At 45.2% G+C, this 25,963-nt stretch overlaps 1 protein-coding gene and 1 long non-coding RNA gene across 2 annotated transcripts; one reads left to right on the top strand and one right to left on the bottom strand.

Annotated features, from left to right (window-relative positions):
* Window positions 1–462: 462 nt before the first annotated feature.
* On the top strand, window positions 463–11,715 carry LOC132830531 (uncharacterized). The gene is made up of 2 exons (XR_009646382.1): window positions 463–494; window positions 5,947–11,715. It is a non-coding gene; the product is annotated as an uncharacterized LOC132830531 (long non-coding RNA).
* Window positions 11,716–21,894: 10,179 nt separating this feature from the next.
* Window positions 21,895–22,920, bottom strand: LOC132830505 (cold-inducible RNA-binding protein B-like). The gene has a single exon (XM_060848270.1). It carries the CDS (start codon window positions 22,875–22,877, stop codon window positions 22,458–22,460), a length of 420 nt encoding a protein of 139 aa, XP_060704253.1. The 5' UTR covers window positions 22,878–22,920; the 3' UTR covers window positions 21,895–22,457.
* Window positions 22,921–25,963: the final 3,043 nt, after the last annotated feature.

The following is a 25,963-nucleotide window of genomic DNA, read 5'->3' as shown; positions in this document are numbered from 1 at the left end:
CTCTCCACTTTCTCTGCCAGCACATACACACACCCTCTGTAGGAAAAAGTTGCCTCTTACACCCTTTTTTAATCTTTCCCCTCACCATAAACCTAGGTCTGTAGTTTCGGACTCTTATTTCCCCTGCCTCACCCCAAGAAAAGACCATATACAGGTGCAACATGATCTCCAACTCCTATACTCAATGTGCTGACTAATCTAGGTGGGTCTAGAGATGGGTGGGGTTAGGTTAAATGTCCAACACCATGGACTGCCCATAAAGGTATATGTACCAAATGCCTTCACTATTGTCTAGCTGTGACTCTGCTTACAAGGAACTATGAATCTGCACACAAAGGTGTAGTTGTTCAGCAACACTCTCCTGGACTTAGCAGTACTTTACCATTCAGTGTCTAAGATTTGAATTTTTCCCCAAAATGTAGCACCTCAACTTTAAACACCATCTGCCAGTCCTTGGCTCATTGTCTGTTTGATCAAGATGCCGCTGTACGGAGGTAAGCTTCACTGTCCAATACACCACTAATTGGGGTGTCATCTGCAAACATAACCAAGCATACCTCCTAATTCACATACAAATCCTTCATAAATGTTAATGCAGTGGACCCAGTACTGGTCACAGGCCTCCAATCTGAAAAGCAGCCCTCCATACCTGTCTCTTAGCTTCAAGCCAATTTAGTATCAAATGGTCAGCTCTTCCCTGGATTCCATGATCTAACCTTTGCTAATCACTTAGGAGTAATTGAGTCCTGTTTTTGAGTTTTAATAAATATACATGTAAAGGGTGTTGATAAAACAGATGAAGAGTATATTCCCCTTGAGAGACTGGAGTTTGGTTAAGGGCCAACAAGTTTAATGAAAGGAAATTACTTCTCACAAAGGATCGCAAGTTTCTAGAATTCACTATAGTGTAGTGGATGGTGGGATTTTTAACTTAAGTTGAAGGGAGTGCAAGGTCAGCAAAATAAAGTTGAGGTAAAGATAAATTCCACATGACCGAAAGGGTAAAGCAGGCTTGACGGCTGAATTTGTCAAAATAAACAATCTGTTCTTTCACGGCTGGTGAACTCTATTTTAGTCAAGCTTGAGGATGTTGATTCTATCACCTCTCCCACTTCATGTGGGCATCAATGGGTATATTAGCAGTAGCCTATTCCACACCCAAAAGGCCATAAGATATGGGAACAGAAGTAAGCCATTCACCCTTAAACTTGTACTATCTGATCCTTTTATCCATGTGTTAGCCTTTTCTGCATTGCTTCATGCCCCTACTGATCGTAATCTCAACCTTAATGCAAGGTAGCCCTGCGAAGCTGTGGTGAGGAGTCCTGAAGGCTCAACGCTCAAATTCTTCCCCATCTCACTAAGGTTGCTTGTTAATTCTGAAGCTCTGCCATTGGTCAGAGACATTTCCCATGAGGGGTAGCCTCCTTTCTGCATATGATTTGTCAAGCCCCTTTAATATTGTTTTAATGAAATCACTTGTCATTCTTCCAGACTAGTGTATAGAATTCCATCCTGTTTAACCTTTGCTGATCACATGTCTTTATACCAGGAATCAACTCCTTCCAATGAATAATATTTTGTTAATGGAACCAAAACTCTTCAAAATACTCAAGACTTGGTTTTACCAGCACAATGTACAATTACAATATGCTTCCTACACTTGTGCTACAACCCCCTTGAAATAAGGGCCAATATTCCATTACCCTCCTTATTAATGCTGTACTTGTTAAGGTAGAGATGAGATGTGCCCAGGGAATTCCTTGTGGACTCAGATGTGTAAGCCTCTCTTGGTTTGTCCTGGAGATTGTCTTTCACTTATCCAAAAAGAACAATAAATTAAGGGAGAAAGGTTAAGTGACAGGTCTGTGTACACTTGACTAATCACTGTCATATAGGTACAGCATGGAAATTTACCCTTTTGGTCTAACCTGTCCCATCCCAACCCAATCTAGTCCCACCTGCCAGCCCCCAGCCCACATTTCTCCAAACCCATCCAAATCCTCTTAAATGTTGTACTTGTACCAGCCTCCACTTCCTCTGGCAGCTCATTCATACATGTACCACCCTCTGGGGAAAAGTTACCCTGTAGGTCTCCTCTTCCCCTCACCCTATACCTATGCACTCTTGTTCTGGACTCCCTTTCCCCAGGGAAAAGACTATCTGTTTATCCTATCCATACCCCATATAATTTTGTAAACCTCTATAAGGTCACCCCATAGCCTCCGCTCTAGGGAAAACAGCCCCAGCCTGTTCAGCCTCTCCCTATAGTTCAAATCCTCCAACCTTGGCAACATCCTTGTAAATCTTTTCTGAACCCTTTCAAGTTTCACAACATCTTTCCGATAGGAAGGAAACCAGAATTGCACGCAAAATTCCAACAGTGGCCTCACCAATGTCCTGTACAGCCACAGCATGACCTCCCATATATGTTTTCTTAACCAAACCATCAATTTCTTTAGTCATCCAGCATTCCCTATACCTAGCAGGCTTTCCTTTCACCTTAACAGGAATATACTTTTTCTGGATTCTCAATCTCATTTCTGAAGGCTTCCCATTTTCCAGCCGTTCCTTTACCTGTGAACATCTCTTTTCTCTTTTTTCCCCCCCCCCCCCCCCCCCCAAAAGTCAGCTTTAATACTGTCAAAATTGGCCTTACTCCAATTTAGAACTCCACCATTTAGATTTGGCTTATCTCTTGCCATTATTTTAAATCTAATAGAATTATGGTGTTTCCCCCACTAACACCTCAGTCACCTGCCCTGCCTTATTTCCCAAGAGTAAGTAAAGTTTGCACCTTCTCTAGGAGGTACATCCACATACTGAATCAGAAAATTGTCTTTTACACATTTAACACATCCCTCTCCATCTAAACCCTTAACACTGGCAGTCCCAGTCGATGTTTGGAAAGTTAAAATCCCCTACCATAACCATCCTATTACTTTTACAGGCCCTAAGCCATTCATCTTGTAGGAAAACAAGCTAAGCAACGTACCTGCTAGTGAGAAACTCCTATCATAAAGAGCTACCAGTCTGAGCTAATTGGAGAGTTCATAAGAGAACCTTGCACAGCTCAGATGTCAGATACAATTATTTTACAAAATGGCTTCTTAGAGGGCAAACTTTTGACTGTAAAATGGCTTCCTGATGGTGTCAGAATCTCTTCAATGTTGGGCTTAGAATGGTTTTTTTCTAAAGTGTAGAGCAGACTTTTTTAAAAGCACTGAATTATTTTGTCCCTGAGGCTGAGATGTTACTGTAAGGTTGCATTTAAACTGATTTCATTAGTCTTCAAATTAAACATGCTTGCTTCTTAGGGTTGATTCAAATTCAGTTAAGACACAGGATCTGATTTAGTTAGAATTGACAGTGGGGCAGTCTGTATGGTCTGCAAGAACAGTGAGTAAGTTAAAGCTTCATCAATATTACTTCAGAGTTTGTATTTAATATCCAGTAATGGCTACTCAATACCACCATAAAGTACCAAAATGTAATTAAGTTCAGTCCATAGCAGTAAGCACTAAAAGTTAATTTTCTACTGGATTCAACAGCCTCAACACTAAAATGGTCTCTGTCTAGTGTCCCTTTGAACTCTCCAGTTAGGGTCTTGTAACAGCAAATGTTGTTCTGTCTCTACCCCACTTTCAAGGTGTAATAAGAATCCATTATAATTGACAAGATCTGACCATTTACCAGGCTTTTGATAGTACTGAGTTTTGTTTCAGGGTCAGAATCAAACAGCCATTCATTTTACAAGGGAACTGCATGCATGTTATCAGTGTCCTGTTTACACAGATTCACTGATGCTAAGGCAACTGTTCTTAATTGCCTTAGGGCATCTTGTTATCACTTAGGGACATGTGGACTCACCATCTCATGCATTCCTTAAGTTCCCCCCCTTTTCTGAGCCTTCCTGCCTATCTATTTTCTAGTGCAGTAAATGTGTTCTATAATTCAGCATTACATTTTAGTCTAAAGGCAAGTTTTAAGGCTATAGACTTTCTCACCTGTGTGCAAGCTTTTTGTGAGCATGTGTCCCCAAGTCCCTTTGATAAAACTTCCATTTAAATACACTTCTTTTCCCTCCCAAAATGAGCAACTTTGTTTTCTCACATACTCCATTTGCTAACTTTTTGTCCACTTAACAATATCTCAAAGTATTTGTATTCCTCCTGTAACTTGTCTTTCCACCTGTTTGTCTTCTGCAAATTTGGATATGGTAAATGAACTGGCTGTTCCTTTCCTGAACCACTGTCCTCCTTGGGGTGTTGAATATCTGCAGTGCTTTATAGGTTTGCAAATCTAATTTTGACCTGATGTCTTTCCCAGTGATGGGAGTTTGAAAGGTGCTACCAGAGGGTATATGGTGAGATGTTAGTGCATCTTGTAAATGGTGCATGCCACTGCCACCACTGGTGAATGTTGAAGGTGGCACATGGGGCACAAATCAAGTGGATTGCTTTGTCATGGATAATGTCCAGTTTGTAGTGTTGGAGTTGCACTCATCTAGGCATACTTGGATTCTGTCCTGACTTGTACCTTGTAAATGGTGGTTGGTTTCGGAGCGGTGAGTTTTTGCTGTGCTTTCTAACTGTATTTACATGGCTGGTCCAGTTCATTTTTTCTATATTTTGGATATTCAGATTGCATCCATGATTACTCTGCAACTATGGTTTTAATTGCTCAGATCATTACTTATAGCGATTCTTGTTTTGTTACAAATGTACAAAGTGAGGTACAGAACTGAACCTAACTTGTCTTTATCTCTAGCCTTGCTGATAATCAAGTATGTTTTCTCTTCCTGTTAGTGATCATTCTTCTAAACTAGTGTGTAGAATCCCATCCCAAATTGCAAACCACCTTATTTCTTTGTGTTCAGTAAGTGTTTTTATGATCTCTTCCACACTCATTTGAAGCCCCTCTGTTAGGTCTAGATGCACGACTCACCAGAACATGTACTTGAACAGCTCCCATTTTCCCCATTACTTTCATACTTGGAGAGCAGTCAGTAATATGGCAAAAGAGCCTCTAGGTGACTGCAATCAAGCTTAGTGGAATTTTACAGTTTGAGGAAAAATTGTAGGCCTCAGACTAAAGGTTTAAACCTAAAAAGCAGTTAAAAGGAATGGTAGTAGAGCTAACAAAGTAAACTGGGGAATGAGGTTAAAAACTAGATTAATAGCAATTAATCAATGTTAAAACCCACCTCTGTATTCTTTGAGCCATATTTTCTTATTTACCCTGTTCAATTTTGCTTGTCTCTTTATAATCCAGAGGTTACTGTTCAAGTTTGCTCTTAATCTTGCTGCTCATTACTCAGATGTAACTATTTCATAGTCCTGCCTCTGGTTACCAGTGTTGCTGTAACAACTGGACCATTGCCAACTGCAAGCTGCTCTCAGCCTAGAGCAGATGGCCTGAACTCTGCCTCCAGGCAGGCAACAAAGCCTGGTGCCATTGTCAGTTCATTTAACCTCCTGATAGCAATTTTTTTATTACTGGTTGGAAGAATTACAAGAGTTGAGGCATCTACCTTGATCCCCTTGCCTAGTGTTTAGTTTGCAGTCTGGAGTCACAAGTAGCCCCAGCTAGACCTAATGCTGCACTTCACTCCCTAAACAACACTAAGCACAGCTTTTTACTTAATTCAAATTTCACTGTCTGCTGTATTAAAATTGGAACGTGCCCAGGATGTTTTAGCCTTGGGTTAAATATTATTGGTCCAATAATACTACAGCACACCAGTCCTCTGTGCTGCTAATATCCCTCATTGCAATTAACTTTGATCTTTTGAGGTGCATGTGCAATGTTACCACACCAATGTCTTTTTGGTAATGGGACGTGCTGTATCTACTAGTTTATGTATCCTGCTTAAGAGCAATAACAAATTTGTCAAGAATTCTGTGGTAATGTCGGGAGTAATGAAGTCTTTCTTCTATTGTATAGGAGCCTGGTTAATCTGTACTCTGAATACTCTGCAGTTTTGGTCGTCCTATTATGGGAAACATTGACATCGAGGGAGTGACACAATTTCACCTAACTTGTACCTAGGATGGCACCACTGTCCTCTGGATCGATCGGGCAGACTGGACCTGTGTCGAATAGAGTTTGAGGTGGCCTCATTGAAGCCTACAAGACAGTTAAAGGGATAGTCATGCAGGGTAGATGTAGGTAAGAGGTTTCCCTAGTTGGAGAGCTCAGTTTCAGGAAGTACATCATCCCTAAAGTTTTGAAGAATCAACACTTTTTTTGGCTTCTGTTTTGTGATAGACTGACACTAAATGAAATATCACCAACAGAATGAGTTAGAATTAGAATCCCGAAAGTGTGGAAACTGGCCCTTTTTGGCCCAACAAGTCCACACTGACCCCCTGAAGAATATCCCACCCAGACCTATTCCCCTACATTTACCCCTGACTCATGCACCTAACTTATACATCCCTGAACATTGGGCAATTTAGCATGTCCAGTTCATCTAATCTGCACATCTTTGGATTGGGTGAGGAAATTGGAGCACCTGGAGGAGACCCAAGCAGACTCCATGAGAATGGTTCAATTCCAGCCTCTGGTAATTTTGTGGAATTTGCAGTCCCTGGTGCTGAGGCAGCAATACTAACCACTGTGCTGTCCCAAGAAAAGCAACAACAAACAGACCCTGCATGTGCAAACCCCAATGTCACACTTGGTCAGTGTGGGGATTGAACTCTCTACCTTGGTGGTGTTAGTGCCATGCTTTAACCATCTGAGCTAACTGACATTCAGTGCTAGGGCTCACTGATGTTTACAGATGTCTTGTTGGGCAAGGGTCCCTTGAATGAAATCTTGAGATTACACCTAGTGAGCACAAGGATACAACTGGGTAGATGAATGGTGTGGTTTGGGTAGGTGCAGGAGAAATAATTTTAGATGATTAGGTTACAGGATCTCTTCTAAGATGGTCTGCACCTTAACTAGAATTGGAAAACATGTCCCTGCTAAACTATTTTACCTCCTACAGCACTAATGCAGTGGGACCGGAGACAGCATTAATTCAGTCGTACAACTGTATATCTTAACCATGGCACAGAATTCAACCATGTTTCTCAAGGGGGTAAGGCAAGGATGGATGGCCTCTACTGTTGGAAGGAAAGCAGATGAGTAGGACATATTTGGGATAGCAATATGGAATTGTAATGTGGTTGTAGGAGGGACAAGGCTGGCAACTCAACATTGTGGTATAGGATACTCAGGAGAGGGAAGGTGCAAAAGTGGAGATGTCTCCTTTTTCAGTTAGGAAGTCAGTTATGCAGCAAAGATGATATCGTTGAAGAGTCAATGTTTGTGGGTAGAGTTTCAGGATCGAGTGCAGTCAGTGAAGGCTTCCAAGCAGTCAACAGGCAATTGAGGAGCAGATATCAGTGAATTGACTGCATATGTAATAACAATTGGTAACTATATTAAGAGATGAGTGACAAGGAAATAAGGGTCCCTGAGCAAATTCAGTTGTTGGTAGCTGTATGTCATCTGGTAGCTCCCCTGCAGCCAATGTGGTTTTGCTTTGCAAGCATGGTGATAGAAAGGGACAAGGTGCTATAGAGCCTTTCCTATAGTAGGGAAACTATTGGAGAAAATACAAGCTAATTAATCTCAATTCTGTGGGGGGAGGTGTTGGCAGAGGGAAAGGAAGGAGAAAGGACTGGAGATCAGAGTTGCGAGTATGGTGCTGGAAAGGCATTGCAAGTCAGGCAGCATCAGGAGCAGGTGAATCGACATTTCAGGTATAAGCCTTTCATCAGGAATGAGGAAGTGTTGATGCAGAAATCAGACAGTCAAATTGTTGGAGATACTTCAGTGGTCAAAACATCTGTGGAGAGAAAGTAACATTTTGGGTGCAGTGACTTTTTATCAGAACTGATTGGTAGGAAAGGGTGTGGTATGTGATGAATGGAGCCCAGAGAGAAGCAGTTGGGTGAAAAAGAGATGGGTGAAGGTCAGCTTGGGAGAATGAATACCTGCTAAAGGGATCATTAGCTGATAAATCCATCAATAATTGTCATAGCAAAACAAAAATCATAGCAAGGTATTATTTGCAGCATTAGGCTGAAACATGATTGCTTGAAACTACACATAGGTAACCAATTGTCTTTTCTTTCCAGCAATAATTTGGGTGGCTCAGTGGTTAGCACTGCTGCTTCACAACACCAAGGACCCAGGTTCAATGCCAGACTCTGGCAACTGTCTGCATGCGTTTCCTCAGGGTGCTCTGGTTTGCTCCACAATCCAAAGATGTGCAGGTCAGGTAAATTGGACAAGCTAAATTGCCCATACTGTTCGGTGCATTAGTCAAGGGGGGTGGGTTGTTCTTTGGAGTGTCGGTGTGGACTTGGCCCGAAGGGCCTGTTTCCACACTGGAGGGAATCTAATTAATATGATGGTAGGGTCTGGGATATGGGTGTTAGGGTAAGGAGATGGGAAAACATGCTCAGGCCCTAAAATTGTTGAACTGAGTCCAGAAGGCTGAGATTTTGTTGTTCTAGCTTGCATTGAGCTGCATTGTAGCAATCTGGAGAGAAATGTTAGCCAGGCAACTGGAAGCTGTCACTTTTGTTGACAATGTACAGATGTTTGCAGATTGGATACCTGCAATGACCGAGACCACATTGTGAACAGCAAGTACAGTCAACTAAGATTTACATTTAGATTACTTAGTGTGGAAACAGGCCCTTCGGCCCAACAAGTCCACACCGACCTGCGGAAGTGCAACCCACCCTGACCCATTTCCCTACACTTACCCCTTCACCTAACATGACAGGCAATTTAGCATGGCCAATTCCCCATACCTGCACTTTTTTGGGCTGTGGGAGGAAACCGGAGCACCCAAAGGAAACCCACACAGACACAGAATGTGCAAACTCCGGTCAGTTGCCTGAGGAGGGTATTGAGCCCAGGTCTCTGGCGCTGAGGCTGCAGTGCTAACCACTGTGCTTATTTAATGGATTGCAGATTAATTTTCACCTGGAAGGTGTGTAGGGCCTTCAATAGTGAGGAAGTAAATGGGCAAATACTAACCTTCTGTGATTGCATAGGAAGATGCCATGGGACTCAGGTGATGCTGGGTGTGAAGGGGACCAAGATGTCCCAGAAGGAATTGTCAGCCTTCCACAGGGACAAGGAAGGAGATGGGAATTTATCTGGTGGTATTCTGCTGGAGGTGCCAGAAATGGTGACTGGTGATAGTTCGGCTGTGGATTCTGGTGGGATAAGTGAGAATAAGGGTACTTATTGTAAGAGGGTGAGAGCTGAGCTGCAGGAGATGGGTCCGACACAGCTGAGGGCTATATCAACCAGTGATCAGAGAACCCTCGGTGAAAGTAGAAAGTGGATATTTTGAGGCCTTTTTGAAGTTTGCATCATTGGAACAGATGCAACAGAGAACCTGGGAGGATTGTATAGTCTTTATATCCCTAGAACCATGTATTACCAGGTATACTCTACATAAGAGTAGGTGGAGAAAGTGAGGTCTGCAGATGCTGGAGATCAGAGCTGAATGTGTTGCTGGAAAAGTGCAGCAGGTCAGGCAGCATCCAAGGAACAGGAAATTCGACATTTCAGGAAGGGCTTATGCCCGAAACGTCAAATTTCCTGTTCCTTGGGTGCTGCCTGACCTGCACTTTTCCAGCAACACATTTTCAGATGAGAGCAGGTGGATCTATACTGGATATTGGTGGCTACCCTATCCTCTGAAATGGAAACAGATGCTGAGGAAGGGAAGGCAGGAGCTGGATGGACTAGAGAAGAAAAGAGCAGGGTGGAAATGGGAAGTGAATTTGAATTATTCCAATTCCAGATAAGGGAAGCCCAAGTGTGGATGGAGGCTAGAGTAGGACTGGAATAAGGAATGTTTCATGTACCCTCACTAAGTGACCGGCATAATTGGGACCCATGCAGGTATGCATGTGCACCTTTTTGACCTGGAGAAAGTGAGTTAGTGTTTTAAGTGAGAATGAGCTTGGCCAGTCAATTCAGACCATTTTCCCTAGGAAGAAGCAGTGTGGCTCAATGGTTAGCATTGCTGCCTCAGTGCTAAGGATACAGGTTCAATTCCACTGTCAGGAGTTTGCATATTCTCCCACCTGGGTTTCCCTACATGCTTGTTTCCTTCCACAGACTAAAGATGTGCAACTTAGTTGGACTGACTGTCCTAAATTTCCCATAGTGCCCAGGAGTGTAGATTAGGTGGATTAGTGAGAAATACAGGATTGCAGGGATTGAGTTTAGCTGGATGGGTAAGAATGGGATCCTCTTCAGAGTTGGTGTGGACATTATGGGCTGAATGGCCAGCTTCTGCACATATTCTCATTCTAAGCCCTGAGCATTTTGGTGGTCAGATGGAAGAATGGATGTGTAAAGCATTTACATGTCCATGGTGAAGTGGCAACAGCAGCAGCATGCAACTGGAAATTGTTTACATGGTGTTTCAGAATCAGAAAAAAGGTAGAAGGGACTGTCCAAGGAGTGGGGGAAAAATTAAGCTGAGGTAGAAAGAGGAGTTCTGTGAGGCAGGAGCAGCCAGAAACAATGGGTCTGCTCGGAGTCCTGTTCATGGATTTTGGGGAAGGGTGAAGTGAGCTGTGTAGGATTGGGCACTTGTGCTGGGGGCAGTTGAAGTGGGAGAGATCATTCCGTGAAATCAGATCACAGACTATGGACAAAATGGCCTGGGTCAATAGGTATGAGCTAGCACTGAGCCTCTAATGTAGAGGTTAGTATATCAGACAACAGCACTATCCATTGTCAACAGATGTGATTACAAAGTCAGGATTGGATCTGAGTATGGAGTGCCATCTGTTGGAGGTTGTAATGGATGAGATGACTTCAGATGTATAAAAGGGGCTGGGGCAAGGTGAGTAGAAAGTAGCTGTTCCCTGAGTGGAATAGTCAATAACAAGGAAGCATACTTTTTAAAGTGAAAGGCAGGTGGTTTAGAGGGGGTATAATGAAAACTCACTTGCAGTGCTTGGTGGGAATCTGGAATGTACTGAGTAGGTAGGAGAGGTAACCTCAAATCTTTTAAAATACTATTTTGCTGCACACTTGAAATGTCAGCTTTCAGGGCTGTGGGGCTGGTGTAAGTGGACATCTGCATGTACAGATTGAATGGGCTGACCAGCCTCTTTGCTGTGATTCCATGGTATGGAACAAGTTAAATTCTGTGCCAACACAATGACCATGATCTAATGTCAACCATGATTGAGAAACTGTCTTCTTTAAATGTTGCTTACCTCTGCTCTTCAGTCAGTCTTTTGTCAAAGAAGCTGTTTCCCATGCTCTTGTCACCATTTCTGAGAGACCCTCCTTACTGACATTCAATATTTCACCTTCCAATTTATCCAAACTGGATATTTGTCTCTCTTTCCAATGGCGTTTTTGCTGCTGTCCAAATGTTCTCAAGAATTTAATTTAATCTTTCCAGTTTCTTGATTTTCCCTCTAGTTTGATTCATTCACATTGAGACTTTTGTAACTATAGTACAACTGGAGCAGTAATCAAAGGTCCCAGAGTCACAAGTTCAAATGAATTAAAGCTTAAAATTTGAAGGAAGGCAAATCAGTGATGCAAGAAACAGATGGTGATGGACTGTAGTGTTAAATGCTTGTATGCTTGGGTGTGGTGTAATGTGTATATAAAATGTACTGTACTCTTAACATGAGAATAAAGTCTTTAAAATTGGAACAATATTTGCATGTTGACAATTTATTGCTTTTCTTAATGGGGAGATGTGACAATATGCCTTGAAGGATTTTTGTCCTGGTTCTCTCTCAAAGGGGGCTGTTGTAAACCTGGTGCCCAAGGTATTTGCTCCATGGAAAGCAGTAAACAGCTTTGGGATTTTAAAATTAGACAAAGCATGAGTGGGTGGAGTAGGGCTCACAGACCCAGTGTTTTCACTTTGCTTTCAGTTGAAGCTATTAGATACACCTGTCAAAAGTTCTAGTTCTTTCTGTTGGTGTTTGTTGTCCTGGACTGGAGATGGCAAGTGAGAAATCTGGCTGACTTTTCCTTTGCCAAAGATGTGGTTATAGGATGCTGCTAATTAAAGCAGTTATGTTGCAGTTGAGTTACTATTAAGTATTTGACAAAATGCCAGTAATTCTCATTGTTATCAATGGTATAAGAATAGTGTTTTTGCCTTAAAGCAGTCATACATTATGGAAACTTTGGCCCAACTTGTCTGTGCTATCCAGATTTCCTAACTGACTTATTCTCACTCGCCAGCATTTGGCCCATATCCCCCTCAACCCTTTCTAGTTATTTACCCATCCAATGCCTTTTTAAATGTTGTATTTGTACCAGCCTCCCCAACACCTCTGGCAGCTCATTCCATACACACTACCCTCTATGAAAAGATGGCCCCTGAAGTAGGTTAGATCTCACTGAATAAAGGAAGAACTAGCCATTTGGATACAGAACTGGCTCAAAGGTAGAAGACAGTGGTGGTGGAGGGTTGTTTTTCACACTGGAGGCCTGTGACCAGTGGAGTACCACAAGGATCAGTGCTGGGTCCTCTACTTTTTGCCATTTTACATAAATGATTTGGATGCGAGCATAAAAGGTACAGTTAAGTTTGCAGATGACACCAAAATTGGAGGTATAGTGGACAGTGAAGAGGGTTACCTCAGATTACAACAGGATCTTGTTCAGATGGGCCAATGGGCAGAGAAGTGGCAGATGGAGTTTAATTCAGATAAATGTGATATGTTGCATTTTGGAAAAGCAAATCTTAGCAGAACTCATACACTTAACGGTAAGGTCCTCAGGAGTGTTGCTTAACAAAGATCTTGGAATGCAGGTTCATAGCTCCTTGAAAGTAGAGTCACAGGTAGATAGGATAGTGAAGGCATTTGGTATGCTTTCCTTTATTGCTCAAAGTATTGAGTACAGGATTTGGGAGGTCGTGTTGCAGCTGTACAGGACATTGGTTAGGCCACTGTTGGAATATTGTGTGCAATTCTGGTCTCCTTCCTATTGGAAAGATGTTGCGAAATTTGAAAGGGTTTAGAAAAGATTTACAAGGATGTTGCCAGGGTTGGAGAATTTGAGCTGTAGGGAGGTTGAATAGGTTGGGGCTGTTCTCCATGAAGTGTTGGTGGCTGAGGGGTTACCTTAGAGAAGGGGCATGGATAGGGTAAATACCTAAGTCTTTCCCAGGGGTGGGGGAGTCCAGAACTAGAAGGCATAGATTTAGGATGGGAGGAGAAAGATGAGACCTAAGGGGCAACATTTTCAGTGGTGCATGTGTGGAATGAGCTGCCAGAGGAAGTCGTGGAGGATGGTACGACTGCAACTAAAAGCCATCTGGATGGGTATATGAATAGCAAGGGTTTGGAAGGATATGAGCAGTGTACTGGCAAGTGGGACTAGATTGGGTTGGGATAACTGGTTGGCATGGATAGGTTGAACCAGAGGGTCTGTCTGTGCTGTACATCGAAGTCTTGACCTATTTTGCCCTCTTTAAACCCTCCAGCCTTGATAGGATGCAAAAATTATTTACAAGGATGCTTTCTGTTGCAGGGTGACCAGAATTGCACTCACAATTTAAGCACATTTTGGAGTACTATCAACTGTTGGAAGGTAAAATACCAATTAAACCAGACACCATCTGGCACTGACTGAGATAATAGAATCAACAATGGAAAACGCAGCCATGACTACCTTGTGAAATCCTCCTTATTTGCATCTAGGAGATGGTGACAAAATTGGGAGGACTGTTGCGTCTAATCAGTCAAGCAAGTAGTCAACTTGCAGCACCCAGTAGTAGTGGTGGTGTGGGGGGGAGAAAGAGGTGTTGCCCTAAGAATGCTCAGCGTAGACTCCAGTTCCCAAGAAGTCTCACGAAATCAAGTCAAGCATGGAAACCTTGTTGATTTTTATTAAGTTCACAGCTTCATATTCTGTGTCATTTGAAGGATGCAATGAAATTGGCACTACTGTAGAATATGCTGTCAGTGGAGAATTCAATGTCTTGGCCAGACTGGAGCTGCTCCAGGTAGTGAGGTAACCAAAAGGGCAAAATACACTACCTCAACATCTCCATGACAGTATCAGAAAAGTATCTCCCCACGACTGGACAACTGCACAAAGTCCCACCTTCCTGTTGAGAATACTTTCTGTTGTCATTGGATTAGATTACTTAGTGTGGAAATAGGCCCTTCAGTCCAACAAGTCCCCACTGACCCACCAAAGCACAACCCACCCAGACCATTCCCCTACAATTACCCCTTCATCTAACACTATGGGCAATTTAGCATAGCTAATTCACCTAACCTGCATATTTTTTGGATTGTGGGAGGAAACCCGCGCAGACACGGAAAATGAGGTGGGAATTGAGCCTGGGTCTCTGCCACTGTGCTGCACACTATATTGTGCTCTGGCATTATTGGTATTAAATGGAAGTGTGAACAGTTTTAGCGGCTCAAGGCTGGTCAGTCATCAGCAGTGGCCAAATTGTACTCCACACACTCTGTAGTCTCTTGGCTCTCGGGGAGGGAGGGGAAAAATAGCAAGTCAAGCAGCATTCAAGGAGGAAGAGTCAACATTTTTGGCATAAGCCCTTTGTTAGGAATGTGGGTGGGAACGAAGGGGGCTGAGATAAATTGGAGGGGGAAGGAGAAGAGCAGGTAGCTTTAAACACAATAGGTGATAGGGTGGAGTGGCTAGGTGGGAAGGAAGGTAGACAGGACAATTTAAGAGGGTGGAATCAAGTTGGAGGGTTCAATCTGGGATAAGGTTGGGGTGGGGGAGGAATATAAACTGGTGACATAGATATTAAACTTGTGTGATTGGAAGGTTGCAAAGCAGAAGATGAGGTGTTCTTCCTCCTGGCATTGGGTGGTTTGGATTTGGCAGTAGAGGAGACCCAGGGCTTGCATGCCCATGAGTGGGCAAGGTAGTTGAAGTGGTTGGCCACAGGATGTGAGGATCATTTGGTGCCTGTGTCCCAGAGATGTTCACCATGGACACCCATTCCCTGTACATGTCCATCTGCCATGATGAAGGCCTCTGAGCCTCCATTTCTTCCCCTCCTGTTGACCCAACCAGTTCCCCCTCCAATTGGTTGAACTGGTCCTCACCCTCAACAACCTCTCCTTCAAATCCTCCCACTTCCTTCAGACCAAAGGGGTAAACTTGGGCACCCACATGGGCCAAGGACAGGATGTGCAAGTCCTGGGCTGCCACCACTGCCAAATCCAAGCCACCTGATGCCTGGTGGGAGAACTCATCTTCTGCCTTCAGACACTCCAATCACACAGGATAGTTGTGGATTTTGCCAGTTTCCTCATCTCTCTTCCTCCACCTTCTCTTCTTTTTTTCCCCCCCCCCCCCCCCCCCCCCCACAACCTTATTCCAGAACCAGCCCTCTTGAACTGTCATACCTGTCCATCTTTCTTCCCACTTACCTACTCCACCCTCCGCTCCGACCTATCACCACACCGACCCACCATCATCTAACTGATGCCCAACCCTAGAATTAAGGTAATCTTATGTTCAGTCAAAAGGATACTTCTAATGCAGACAATAGACAAGACTGAAGATGATTATTGTAGTCCATTTGCACCTTTCCTCCCTCTTTTCCCCCCCACCCCCAGCTCCCCCCTCCACCACCATTCTGCACAGGGTTAAAATTTTCCCAGACCATGCCCCTGAAGCTGCTGGTAGCAAGCGGAGGCAGGTGCTGAGGAATTTCTTCATGAAGCTGCTATTCATTTCTGGTAGGCATTATTCCTGGAAGGGTGTCTCAGCCATGTTCAATCCCAACTTTACCCAACATCTGGCTCAGTGGTTAGCACTGCTGCCTTAGCAGCAGGGACCCAGGTTCAATTCCTGCCTTGGGCAACTGTCTGTGTGGAGTTTGCACATTCTCCCCGTGTCTGTGTGGGTTTCCTCCGGGTGCTCTTAGATGCAAATAAGGCGAGTTTTCTCCCACAGTCCAAAGATGTGCAGGTTAGGTGAATTGGCCGTGCTAAATTGCCCATAATGTTAGGTGGATTAGTCAGTGGTAAATGTAGGGGAATGGGTCTGGTGGGTTGTACTTCGGCCGGTCGGTGTGGAGTTGTTGGGCCAAAGGGCCTGTTTCCACACTGAAGGGAATCTAATCTCAAGCTTTGCAGTTGAATAATCCTGTTTCAAGGGAGGACTTCTATAGTATAATGACAGAGGCCTGCCTTCTCAGTCCCAGGTCACCACCTAACAACCACCTTATTTTGTGCTGGAGCTCATTAAGATTGCCTTAACTGAATGTAATGTATTAGTGCAATTACTGCCACTTTGCCTTTGAAACTGTTCTTTTGTCCGAGCAGAATCTCAGTGCTGGCGGTCAGGTTATAGGTACATGCACCAGGAGGGGTTGAATTCAGGGGTCTTGGTCCACAGGTACCACTAGCACACTTACAAAATAAAAGCAAAGAACAGAGGAACTCATTGGATATCTGCTGCAAATGTGTTGCTGGTCAAAGCACAGCAGGTTAGGCAGCATCTCAGGAATAGAGAATTCGACGTTTCGAGCATAAGCCCTTCATCAGGAATAAGAGAGAGAGAGCCAAGCCGGCTGAGATAAAAGGTAGGGAGGAGGGACTAGGGGGAGGGGCGATGGAGGTGGGATAGGTGGAAGGAGGTCAAGGTGAGGGTGATAGGCCGGAGTGGGGTGGGGGCGGAGAGGTCAGGAAGAGGATTGCAGGTTAGGAGGGCGGTGCTGAGTTGAGGGAACCGACTGAGACAAGGTGGGGGGAGGGGAAATGAGGAAGCTGGAGAAATCTGAATTCATACCTTGTGGTTGGAGGGTTCCCAGGCGGAAGATGAGGCGCTCCTCCTCCAGCCGTCGTGTAGTTGTGTTCTGCCGGTGGAGGAGTCCAAGGACCTGCATGTCCTCGGTGGAGTGGGAGGGGGAGTTAAAGTGTTGAGCCACGGGGTGATTGGGTTGGTTGGTTCGGGCGGCCCAGAGGTGTTCTCTGAAGCGTTCCGCAAGTAAGCGGCCTGTCTCACCAATATAGAGGAGGCCACATCGGGTGCAGCGGATGCAATAGATGATGTGTGTGGAGGTACAGGTGAACTTGTGGCGGATATGGAAGGATCCCTTGGGGCCTTGGAGGGAAGTGAGTGTGGAGGTGTGGGCGCAAGTTTTACATTTCCTGCGGTTGCAGGGGAAGGTGCCGGGGGTGGAGGTTGGGTTGGTGGGGGGTGTGGATCTGACAAGGGAGTCACGAAGGGAGTGGTCCTTGCGGAACGCTGATAGGGGAGGGGAGGGAAATATATCCTTGGTGGTGGGGTCCGTTTGGAGGTGGCGGAAATGGCGGCGGATAATACGTTGTATGCGCAGGTTGGTGGGGTGGTAGGTGAGAACCAGTGGGGTTCTGTCTTGGTGGCGGTTGGAGGAGCGGGGCTCAAGGGCGGAGGAGCGGGAAGTGGAGGAGATGCGGTGGAGGGCATCGTCGATCACGTCTGGGGGGAATCTGCGGTCCTTGAAGAAGGAGGCCATCTGGGTTGTGCGGTGTTGGAATTGGTCCTCCTGGGAGCAGATGCGGCGGAGACGAAGGAATTGGGAATATGGGATGGCGTTTTTACAGGGGGCAGGGTGGGAGGAGGTGTAGTCCAGGTAGCTGTGGGAGTCAGTCGGTTTATAATAGATGTCTGTGTTGAGTCGGTCGCCCGAGATAGAAATGGAAAGGTCTAGGAAGGGGAGGGAGGAGTCTGAGACAGTCCAGGTGAATTTCAGGTCGGGATGGAAGGTGTTAGTAAAGTTGATGAACTGTTCAACCTCCTCGTGGGAGCACGAGGCAGCGCCGATACAGTCATCGATGTAGCGGAGGAAAAGGTGGGGGGTGGTGCCAGTGTAGTTGCGGAAGATGGACTGTTCCACATATCCTACAAAGAGGCAGGCATAGCTGGGGCCCATGCGGGTGCCCATGGCAACTCCTTTAGTTTGGAGGAAGTGGGAGGATTGAAAAGAGAAGTTATTCAGGGTGAGGACCAGTTCAGTCAGTCGAAGGAGGGTGTCAGTGGAAGGGTACTGGTTAGTGCGGCGGGAAAGGAAGAAGCGGAGGGCTTTGAGTCCTTCGTGATGGGGGATGGAGGTGTACAGGGACTGGATGTCCATAGTGAAAATAAGGCGTTGGGGACCGGGGAAGCGAAAATCCTGGAGGAGGTGGAGGGCGTGGGTGGTGTCCCGAACGTAGGTGGGGAGTTCTTGGACTAAAGGGGACAGGACCGTGTCGAGGTATTGGGAGATGAGTTCGGTGGGGCAGGAGCAGGCTGAGACAATGGGTCGGCCGGGGCAGGCAGGTTTGTGGATTTTGGGCAGGAGGTAGAAACGGGCGGTGCGGGGTTGTGGGACTATGAGGTTGGAGGCGGTGGATGGGAGATCCCCTGAGGTGATGAGGTCCTGGATGGTCTGTGAGATGATGGTTTGGTGGTGGGAGGTGGGGTCGTGGTCAAGGGGGCGATAAGAGGAGGCGTCCGCGAGCTGGCGTTTGGCTTCAGCGGTGTACAGGTCAGTGCGCCAAACTACCACCGCGCCTCCCTTGTCTGCGGGTTTGATGGTGAGGTTGGGATTGGAGCGGAGGGAGTGGAGGGCTGCACGTTCTGAGGGTGAGAGGTTGGAGTGGGTGAGAGGGGTGGACAGGTTGAGTCGGTTGATGTCACGGCGGCAGTTGGCTATAAAGAGGTCGAGGGCGGGTAGGAGGCCTGCACGGGGTGTCCAGGTGGATGGGGTGTGTTGGAGGCGGGAGAAGGGGTCGTCAGAGGGTGGGCGGGAGTCTATATGGTAGCATCTCTGGACAGAGCAGCAACGTTAATATTTTGAATCTGATATGACTCCTCAGACCTTCAGGATGAAAGATAGAACTAGGAAAGAGATTTTGCATAGAAAAAAGGAGCAGCTCGGTACTAAATTTAAAAATTGAACCACTGGTTATACTCTCTGGATTATTGCTTGAGTTGTGCACCAACTGGCATAGGCACATAAGACTAAAGATAAATGTGAGGCCCAAAGATTTCTGTGGGTTCCAATTCATAGGTTATTGGTATAAATACTTGGGAAGCAGGGGTTGTACTGTTTGGGTGATCTGCACCTAAACCATGTTGGAGCTGTCTTCTATCTAAATATAGTCTAGTGTTATAAGAAAATTGTGCAATAGCTGCACCATTCAAACTAATGGGTTGGAATTGATTTATAGCCTATATGATAAGGAAAGTTGTATTCTACACAAGTCTAAATTCTTCAGTTGTGTCGAAGAAACACGTGTTAATAGCAGAACCGACTCTACAGAGGAAGGATGTGGTAATCATAGAAAAGTCAAAGAAAGAGGAAAATGTAATCTGGGAAAATGAAGATCAGAGGATAGCAGAAGGGACAAAACAAAAACCTAGGATCGTGTTAACCATCAACTCTGGACCTTAGGAAAATGACCAAAGCTCAAGGCTCTGTATCTGTGAATAGGATTGATATATTGTTAGCTGAAAATGTGTTGCTGGTTAAAGCACAGCAGGTTAGGCAGCATCCAAGGAACAGGAAATTTGATGTTTCGGGCCAGAGCCCTTCATCAGGAATGAGGAGAGGGTGCCAGGCAGGCTAAGATAAAAGATAGGGAGGAGGGACTTGGGGGAGGGGCGATGGAGATGTGATAGGTGGAAGGAGGTCAAGGTGAGGGTGATAGGCCGGAGTGGGGTTGGGACAGAGAGGTCAGGAAGAAGATTGCAGGTTAGGAGGGCGGTGCTGAGTTCAAGGGAATCGACAGACAAGGTGGGGGGAGGGGAAATGAGGAAACTGGAGAAATCTGAGTTCAGCCACAAGGGATGAACTCTGATTTCTCCAGTTTCTTCATTCCCTCCCCCCCACCCCGTCTCAGTCAATTCCCTTGAACTCAGCACCGCCCTCCTAACCTGCAATCCTCTTCCTGACCTCTCTGTCCCCACCCCACTCCGGCCTATCACCCTCACCTTGACCTCCTTCCACCTATCCCATCTCCATCACCCCTCCTCCCTACCTTTTATCTTAGCCTGCCTGGCACCTTCTCCTCATTCCTGATGAAGGGCTCTGGCCCGAAATGTCGAATTTCCTGTTCCTTGGATGCTGCCTAACCTGCTGTGCTTTAACCAGCAACACATTTTCAGCTCTGATCTCCAGCATCTGCAGACCTCACTTTTTACTTGATATATTGTTAGCATACATTCAAGTATATATGATCTGATAGCTATCATAGAGATATAGCTGCAGGGTGATAAGGACTGAGTCCTGAATATTAACAGTCAGGAATGTGCAAGTTAGACATTTGTGGAATAGAGGTGATTTTGGTTCATGAGATTAGGATGTATAGATGAACATGAGAAATATGAGGTGAAGGTGGGAGCAGTCTACAAACTCCAACAATAACCATAATATGGGACAAATGGGAGAAAAAAAATATTGTGTGCTTGTGCTAAAGGGATGGTAATCATGATTCCAAATTGACATAAAAACCAGTAAAATAAGATTGATAGTCATAGCTTGGGTGAGGAGTTGATAATTCTTTGTCCTATTTACCTGAAGACAACTATTTATATTTGGGGATTGAACTAATCTTGGGAAAAACTGCTCAATTATGTTCTTGACCAAGAATACACGTTGTCTTCAGATCTCCTAATGACACAGTGGTAGCGTCATTGGAGTAACAATCCAAACACCCATCAAACAAACATACATGTGCTAATTCCCACATTGGCCTTTGAATTCCAGCAACAAATCTGTAACTGAGAATTTGTTTGTTTCATGGTCACCGTTGTTGTGATCAATGGTAAACTCTCAGCTGGTTCCCTTTTAGGCAAGGGAATCTTTCTTAGTTTGGCCTAATAAGGGTTGGACAACATGAAGAGATTGGACTTTACTAACGTAAATTGGCCCTCAATATAAAACATCAAATAAATTGTTTCAAATAAAAATCCGTATATTTAATCACGTCGTGATAACGCTTGCAACAAATGATATAAGTGACAAAATCTTTTTGGGCATCCAGGGAGTACTATCCATTCTCCCAGTCGTCGTTATTCTGGGCATTTTAAGCAAAAGAAAACACTCGTAGAATTTAAATAGCTGGTCTAAATACATGGTCCTTGCCAGTCTAAACGCCGAAATGTGTATTTTAAATTAGTTGATGAACAATTTCAAATACATTTGTTTCTAACGGTCTCTGAGCTAGTTTTTGCAAAGGGAACGGGATGCTGCAATACACGGTGAAAAGCAGCTGAGAACGACGCCTGCGTGACAAAGCTCCAAAAGTGGCAGACTTTTGACGCGCCACATGGTTTGCTGCAAACTTCCAAAGCATTTCCGCCTCCTCAGGCTCCTGATCGATGCAGAAATGTGAGGCGCACTTAGTACGTTGGCACATCCCTTTTAAATAGGTGTCTATTTTAAACTAGCTGAAAATTTAGGTGAGCAATTTCCATATCTCCGTACTAGGGGAAAAAAAAGAGGGGTGATGCACATTATCCACACTGTGCCATGTGGAAAACAGGCTTGGAATAAAAATGGGTATGAATAAGAATGATAACTGCGGGCTACATACAGCATGGCCTCTTGCTGTAGAGGAGGAAGGGGCCACAGACAAGGGAGAGAGAAAAAAAAAGTGGGTGGGTACTAGCCTGGGCTCTCCTCCACGTGGCCATGAGGCAGAGTCTGAAAGCAGAATCCCCCCCCACCCCCAGCCGGCGCTAGACCCAGCTTTGTGTGAGCTCTGCACCTTCAGAGAGAAAGGGACGTGAATTACACACACCGCATTGCCGCCATGTTCCAGTTCTCTTTCACAGGAGGGAAAAAAAAAGACCCAGGCAGAGCCAACTCCCTCACCCAACTGTTACAAACCAAAAAGAAAACGCCACAGACAATTCAATTTATAATGTTTAATTTTTTTTGCCATTCTCCAAGAAACAAGTTTCGTACAAAAAAAGGTTATCAACATCCCATCAATATTGCTTTTCGAAAATAAATGAATTCACCACGCCTGAGGCGGGATTTAATTTCTTTTATCACATAAAATGACTTTGAAAAAAAAACCAACGGTGATTATTAGAATTCGCGATCTCTTGATCGACCGCCAGGCAAGACACATTCTTAGAAATGTCCTTCAGATTATGCAAAGAATACAACCTAGGTGGTTTGGTTTTTAATTACTTAAAAAGTCACAACAGATGAAAACTCTCGGCCGAACAATAGCGATGGGGCTACAGCCGCCCGATATAACGGGAGCAGGGACAAGCAGAGATCGATCAGCAGCCGCCAGCCTCTCAAACCGGTACATGGCGGGGGCAAAAAAATGGCCAACAATTATATTCTAGTGGGGAAAACACGAGGCTGGGAAATTAACGGATCGCCATCTCTTCCCTAAACAAAAAAAATAGCAAAACCGAGAGGGAGGAGGTCAGACCTCGGATTTAGACCATGACCAGTGTCACTGGTAGGAGCTGCGCCCTCCGTAGCCTCCTCCCCGGCCCCGGGAATAGCTGTCTCCCCGGTAGTAGCCGTCCGCCCTCGAATCGTACTGCCGAGAGCCGTAGCCACCGCCTCCTCGTCCACGTCCGTAACCGCCTCGGCCTCCGCCGTAGCCACCTCCTCCCGACTTCTTCTCGGCGTGGTCCACTCGGATCTGCCGCCCGTCGATGGATTTTCCGTTCATGGCCTGCAGCGCGTCCCTGGCGTCGTCCGGGTTCTCGAAAGTGATGAAGCCGAAGCCGCGGGAAGCCATGGTGTCTCTGTCCTTAATCACTTTCACCTCAGCGATCTGGCCGTACTTGGAGAAAACCTCTTCCAGGGATTGCTCGTCTGTGTCGAAGTTCAGGCCGCCGACGAACAACTTTCCTTCGTCGGACATATTTTCTGCAATAGTCTCTGCGCACGCTGTCTCTGAGAATTGCCCGCCTGCTGCCTCTTTAAGTAGCCGCACTGCGGCCACCCTCTCTCAACGAGGTGTACCATTGGACAGTACCGTTTCGGTTTGGCCAATAGTGTAAAGGCAGGGGCGGCCGTGCTCGAGCCTGCGCCGCCATGTTTGGGGCCTCTTTCTGCTCGGGGTGTGAACTATCTGTTGGCTAGAACATGCACAGGCAAAGTATGTTACATTTCTACTATTGTCCTTCCAGGTTTTACTCCTAAGTGGCTTAGCTCTCATTCTGACATGAGTCCCGTCTCGGACTCTTGTAATTTACAGTATTGAGTTTGTTAAAACCTGTTTTAATTTAGTATTGCCGCTTAAAATACCTATGCTCAATACCTTTGCAACACCCCAGACAGACAGACACACGCTGTCTCCCACACGCACCCTCTCACAGACTTGGGTCCCTTTACACTCACTCACACACATATACACTCTTTCTCACAGACACTCACAACCCCCACCCCAGACACACATATACACAGGTACGTTTGTGAGGTGAATTTGTACTTGTAGAGTTACACTGTACTTTGCTCAAAAACTACGTGAAGCCATGTAAGACTCTTAACTAATTTTTAAGATTAGAATCAGTCGAAACATTATGGCACAGACAATAGACCACAGGGGGTTAACACCTTCAACATCTTATCGGGCCTGACACCAATTGTTATAGTTAACCTGAGAATGTAACTTGTTAAAAACGTTTTGTGATTTACATATAGTCATAGAGATATACAACATGGAAACAAACCCTTTGGTCCAACCTGTCTATGCCGACCAGATATCCCAACCTAATCTAGTCCCACTTGCCAGCACCCGGCCCATATCCCTCCAAACCCTTCCTATTCATATACCCATCCAAATGTCTCTTAAATGTTGCATTTTGTACCAGTCTCCACCACTTCCTCTGGCAGCTCATTCCATACATGTACCACCCACTGCGTGAAAAAGTTGCTCTTCTATATCTTTCCCCTTTCACCCTAAACCTATGCCCTCTAGTTCTGGACTCCCCAACCCCAGGGAAAAGACTTTGTCTATTTATCCTATCCATGCCCCTCATAATTTTTTAAACCTCTATAAGGTCACCCCTCAGCCTCTGACTCTCCAGGGAAAACAGCCCCAGCCGGTTCAGCCTCTCCCTATAGCTCCAGTCCTTCAACCCAGGCAACATCCTAGTAAATCTTTTTTGAACCCTTTCAAGTTTCACAACATCTTTCTGATAGGAAGGAGACCAGAACTACATGCAGTATTCCAACAGTGGCCTAACCAATGTCCTGTACAGCCGCAACATGACCTCCCAGCTCCTGTACTCAATACTCTGACCAATCAAGGAAAGCATACCACAAGCCTTCTTCACTATCCTATCTACCTGTGACTCCACTTTCAAGGAGCCATGAACCTGCACTCCAAGGTCTCTTTGTTCAGTAACACTCCTAGGACCTTACCATTAAGTGTATAAGTCCTGCTAAGATTTGCTTTCCCAAAATGCAGCACCTCGCATTTATCTGAATTAAACTCCATCTGCCACTTCTCAGCCCGTTGGCCCATCTGGTCAAGATCCTCTTGTAATCTGAGGTAATCCTCTTCACTGTCCACTACACCTCCAATTTTGGTGTCATCTGCAAATTCATTAACTGTACCTCTTATGCTCGCATCCAAATCATTTATGTAAATGACAAAATGTAGAGGACCCAGCACCGATCCTTGTGGTACTCCACTGGTCACAGGCCTCCAGTTTGAAAAACAACCCTCTGCCACCATCCTCTGTCTTCTACCTTTGAGCCAATTCTGTATCCAAATGGGGAGTTCTCCCTGTATTCCAGGAGATCTAACCTTGCTAATCAGTTTCCCATGGGGAACCTTGTTGAACGCCTTTCTGAAGTCCATATAGATTCTATCTACTGCTCTGCCCTCATCAATCTTCTTTGTTACTTCAAAAAACTCAATCAAGTTTGTGAGACATGATTTCCTACACACAAAGCCATGTTGACTATCCCTAATCAGTCCTTGCCTTTCCAAATACAATTACATCCTGTCCCTCAGGAATCCCTCCAACAACTTGCCCACCACCGAGGTCAGGCTCACTGTTCTATAGTTCCCTGGCTTGTCCTTACTGCCCTTCTTAAAACAGTGGCACCATGTTTGCCAACCTCCAGTGTTCCAGCGCCTCACCTGTGACTATCGATGATACAAATATCTCAACAAGAGGCCCGGCAATCACTTCTCTAGCTTCCCACAGAGTTCTCGGGTACACCTGATTAGGACCTAGGGATTTATCCACCTTTACCCGTTTCAAGACATCTAGCACTTCCTCCTCTGTAATCTGTATATTTTGCAAGATGTCACCATCTATTTCCGTACAGTCTATATATTCCATATCCTTTTCCACAGTAAATACTGATGCAAATACTCATTACTAAATATCCTAACCTAATCTCGTCCCATTTGCCAGCACTTGGCCTGTAGCCTCATTCCTGATGAAGGGCTTATGCCCGAAGCATTGATTCTCCTGCTCCTTGGATGCTGCATAACCTGCCACGCTCTGGACTCTGATCTCTGCTCTCTTTCTCCTCTCACTGAAAATCTATGCCCTCTAGTTCTGGACCTGCCCACCTGTCTATTTAACCCCCTCCATGCCCCTCATGATCTTATAAATCTCAAATCTTCAGCCTTTGATGTTCCAGGGAAAACAGCCACAGCCTATTCAGCTCTTCCTACAGGACAACCCCTCCAAGCCGAGCAATATCCTTGTAAATCTTTTCTGAACAATATTCCAAAAGTGGCCGAACCAATCAAAACGTGTGGTGGTGGAAAAGCAGAGCTGGTCAGAAAGCATCCAAGAAGCAGAAAAGTCAACATTTCAAACATAACCTCTTCAGCTCTCCTGCTCCTCGGATGCTGCCTGATCGGCTGTGCCTTTCCAGCACCACACTTATTGACTCTTATTTCCAGCATCTACAGTTCTCACTTTCTCCTGGCCGAACCATTGTCATATAGAGCCGCAACATGACCTCCCAACTCCTATA

The sequence above is a fragment of the Hemiscyllium ocellatum genome, chromosome 3, assembly GCF_020745735.1.
Source record: "Hemiscyllium ocellatum isolate sHemOce1 chromosome 3, sHemOce1.pat.X.cur, whole genome shotgun sequence".
Lineage (NCBI taxonomy): Eukaryota > Metazoa > Chordata > Chondrichthyes > Orectolobiformes > Hemiscylliidae > Hemiscyllium > Hemiscyllium ocellatum.
Note: the sequence above shows the minus strand (reverse complement) of the source record. Positions and strands in the feature narration are given on the sequence as shown.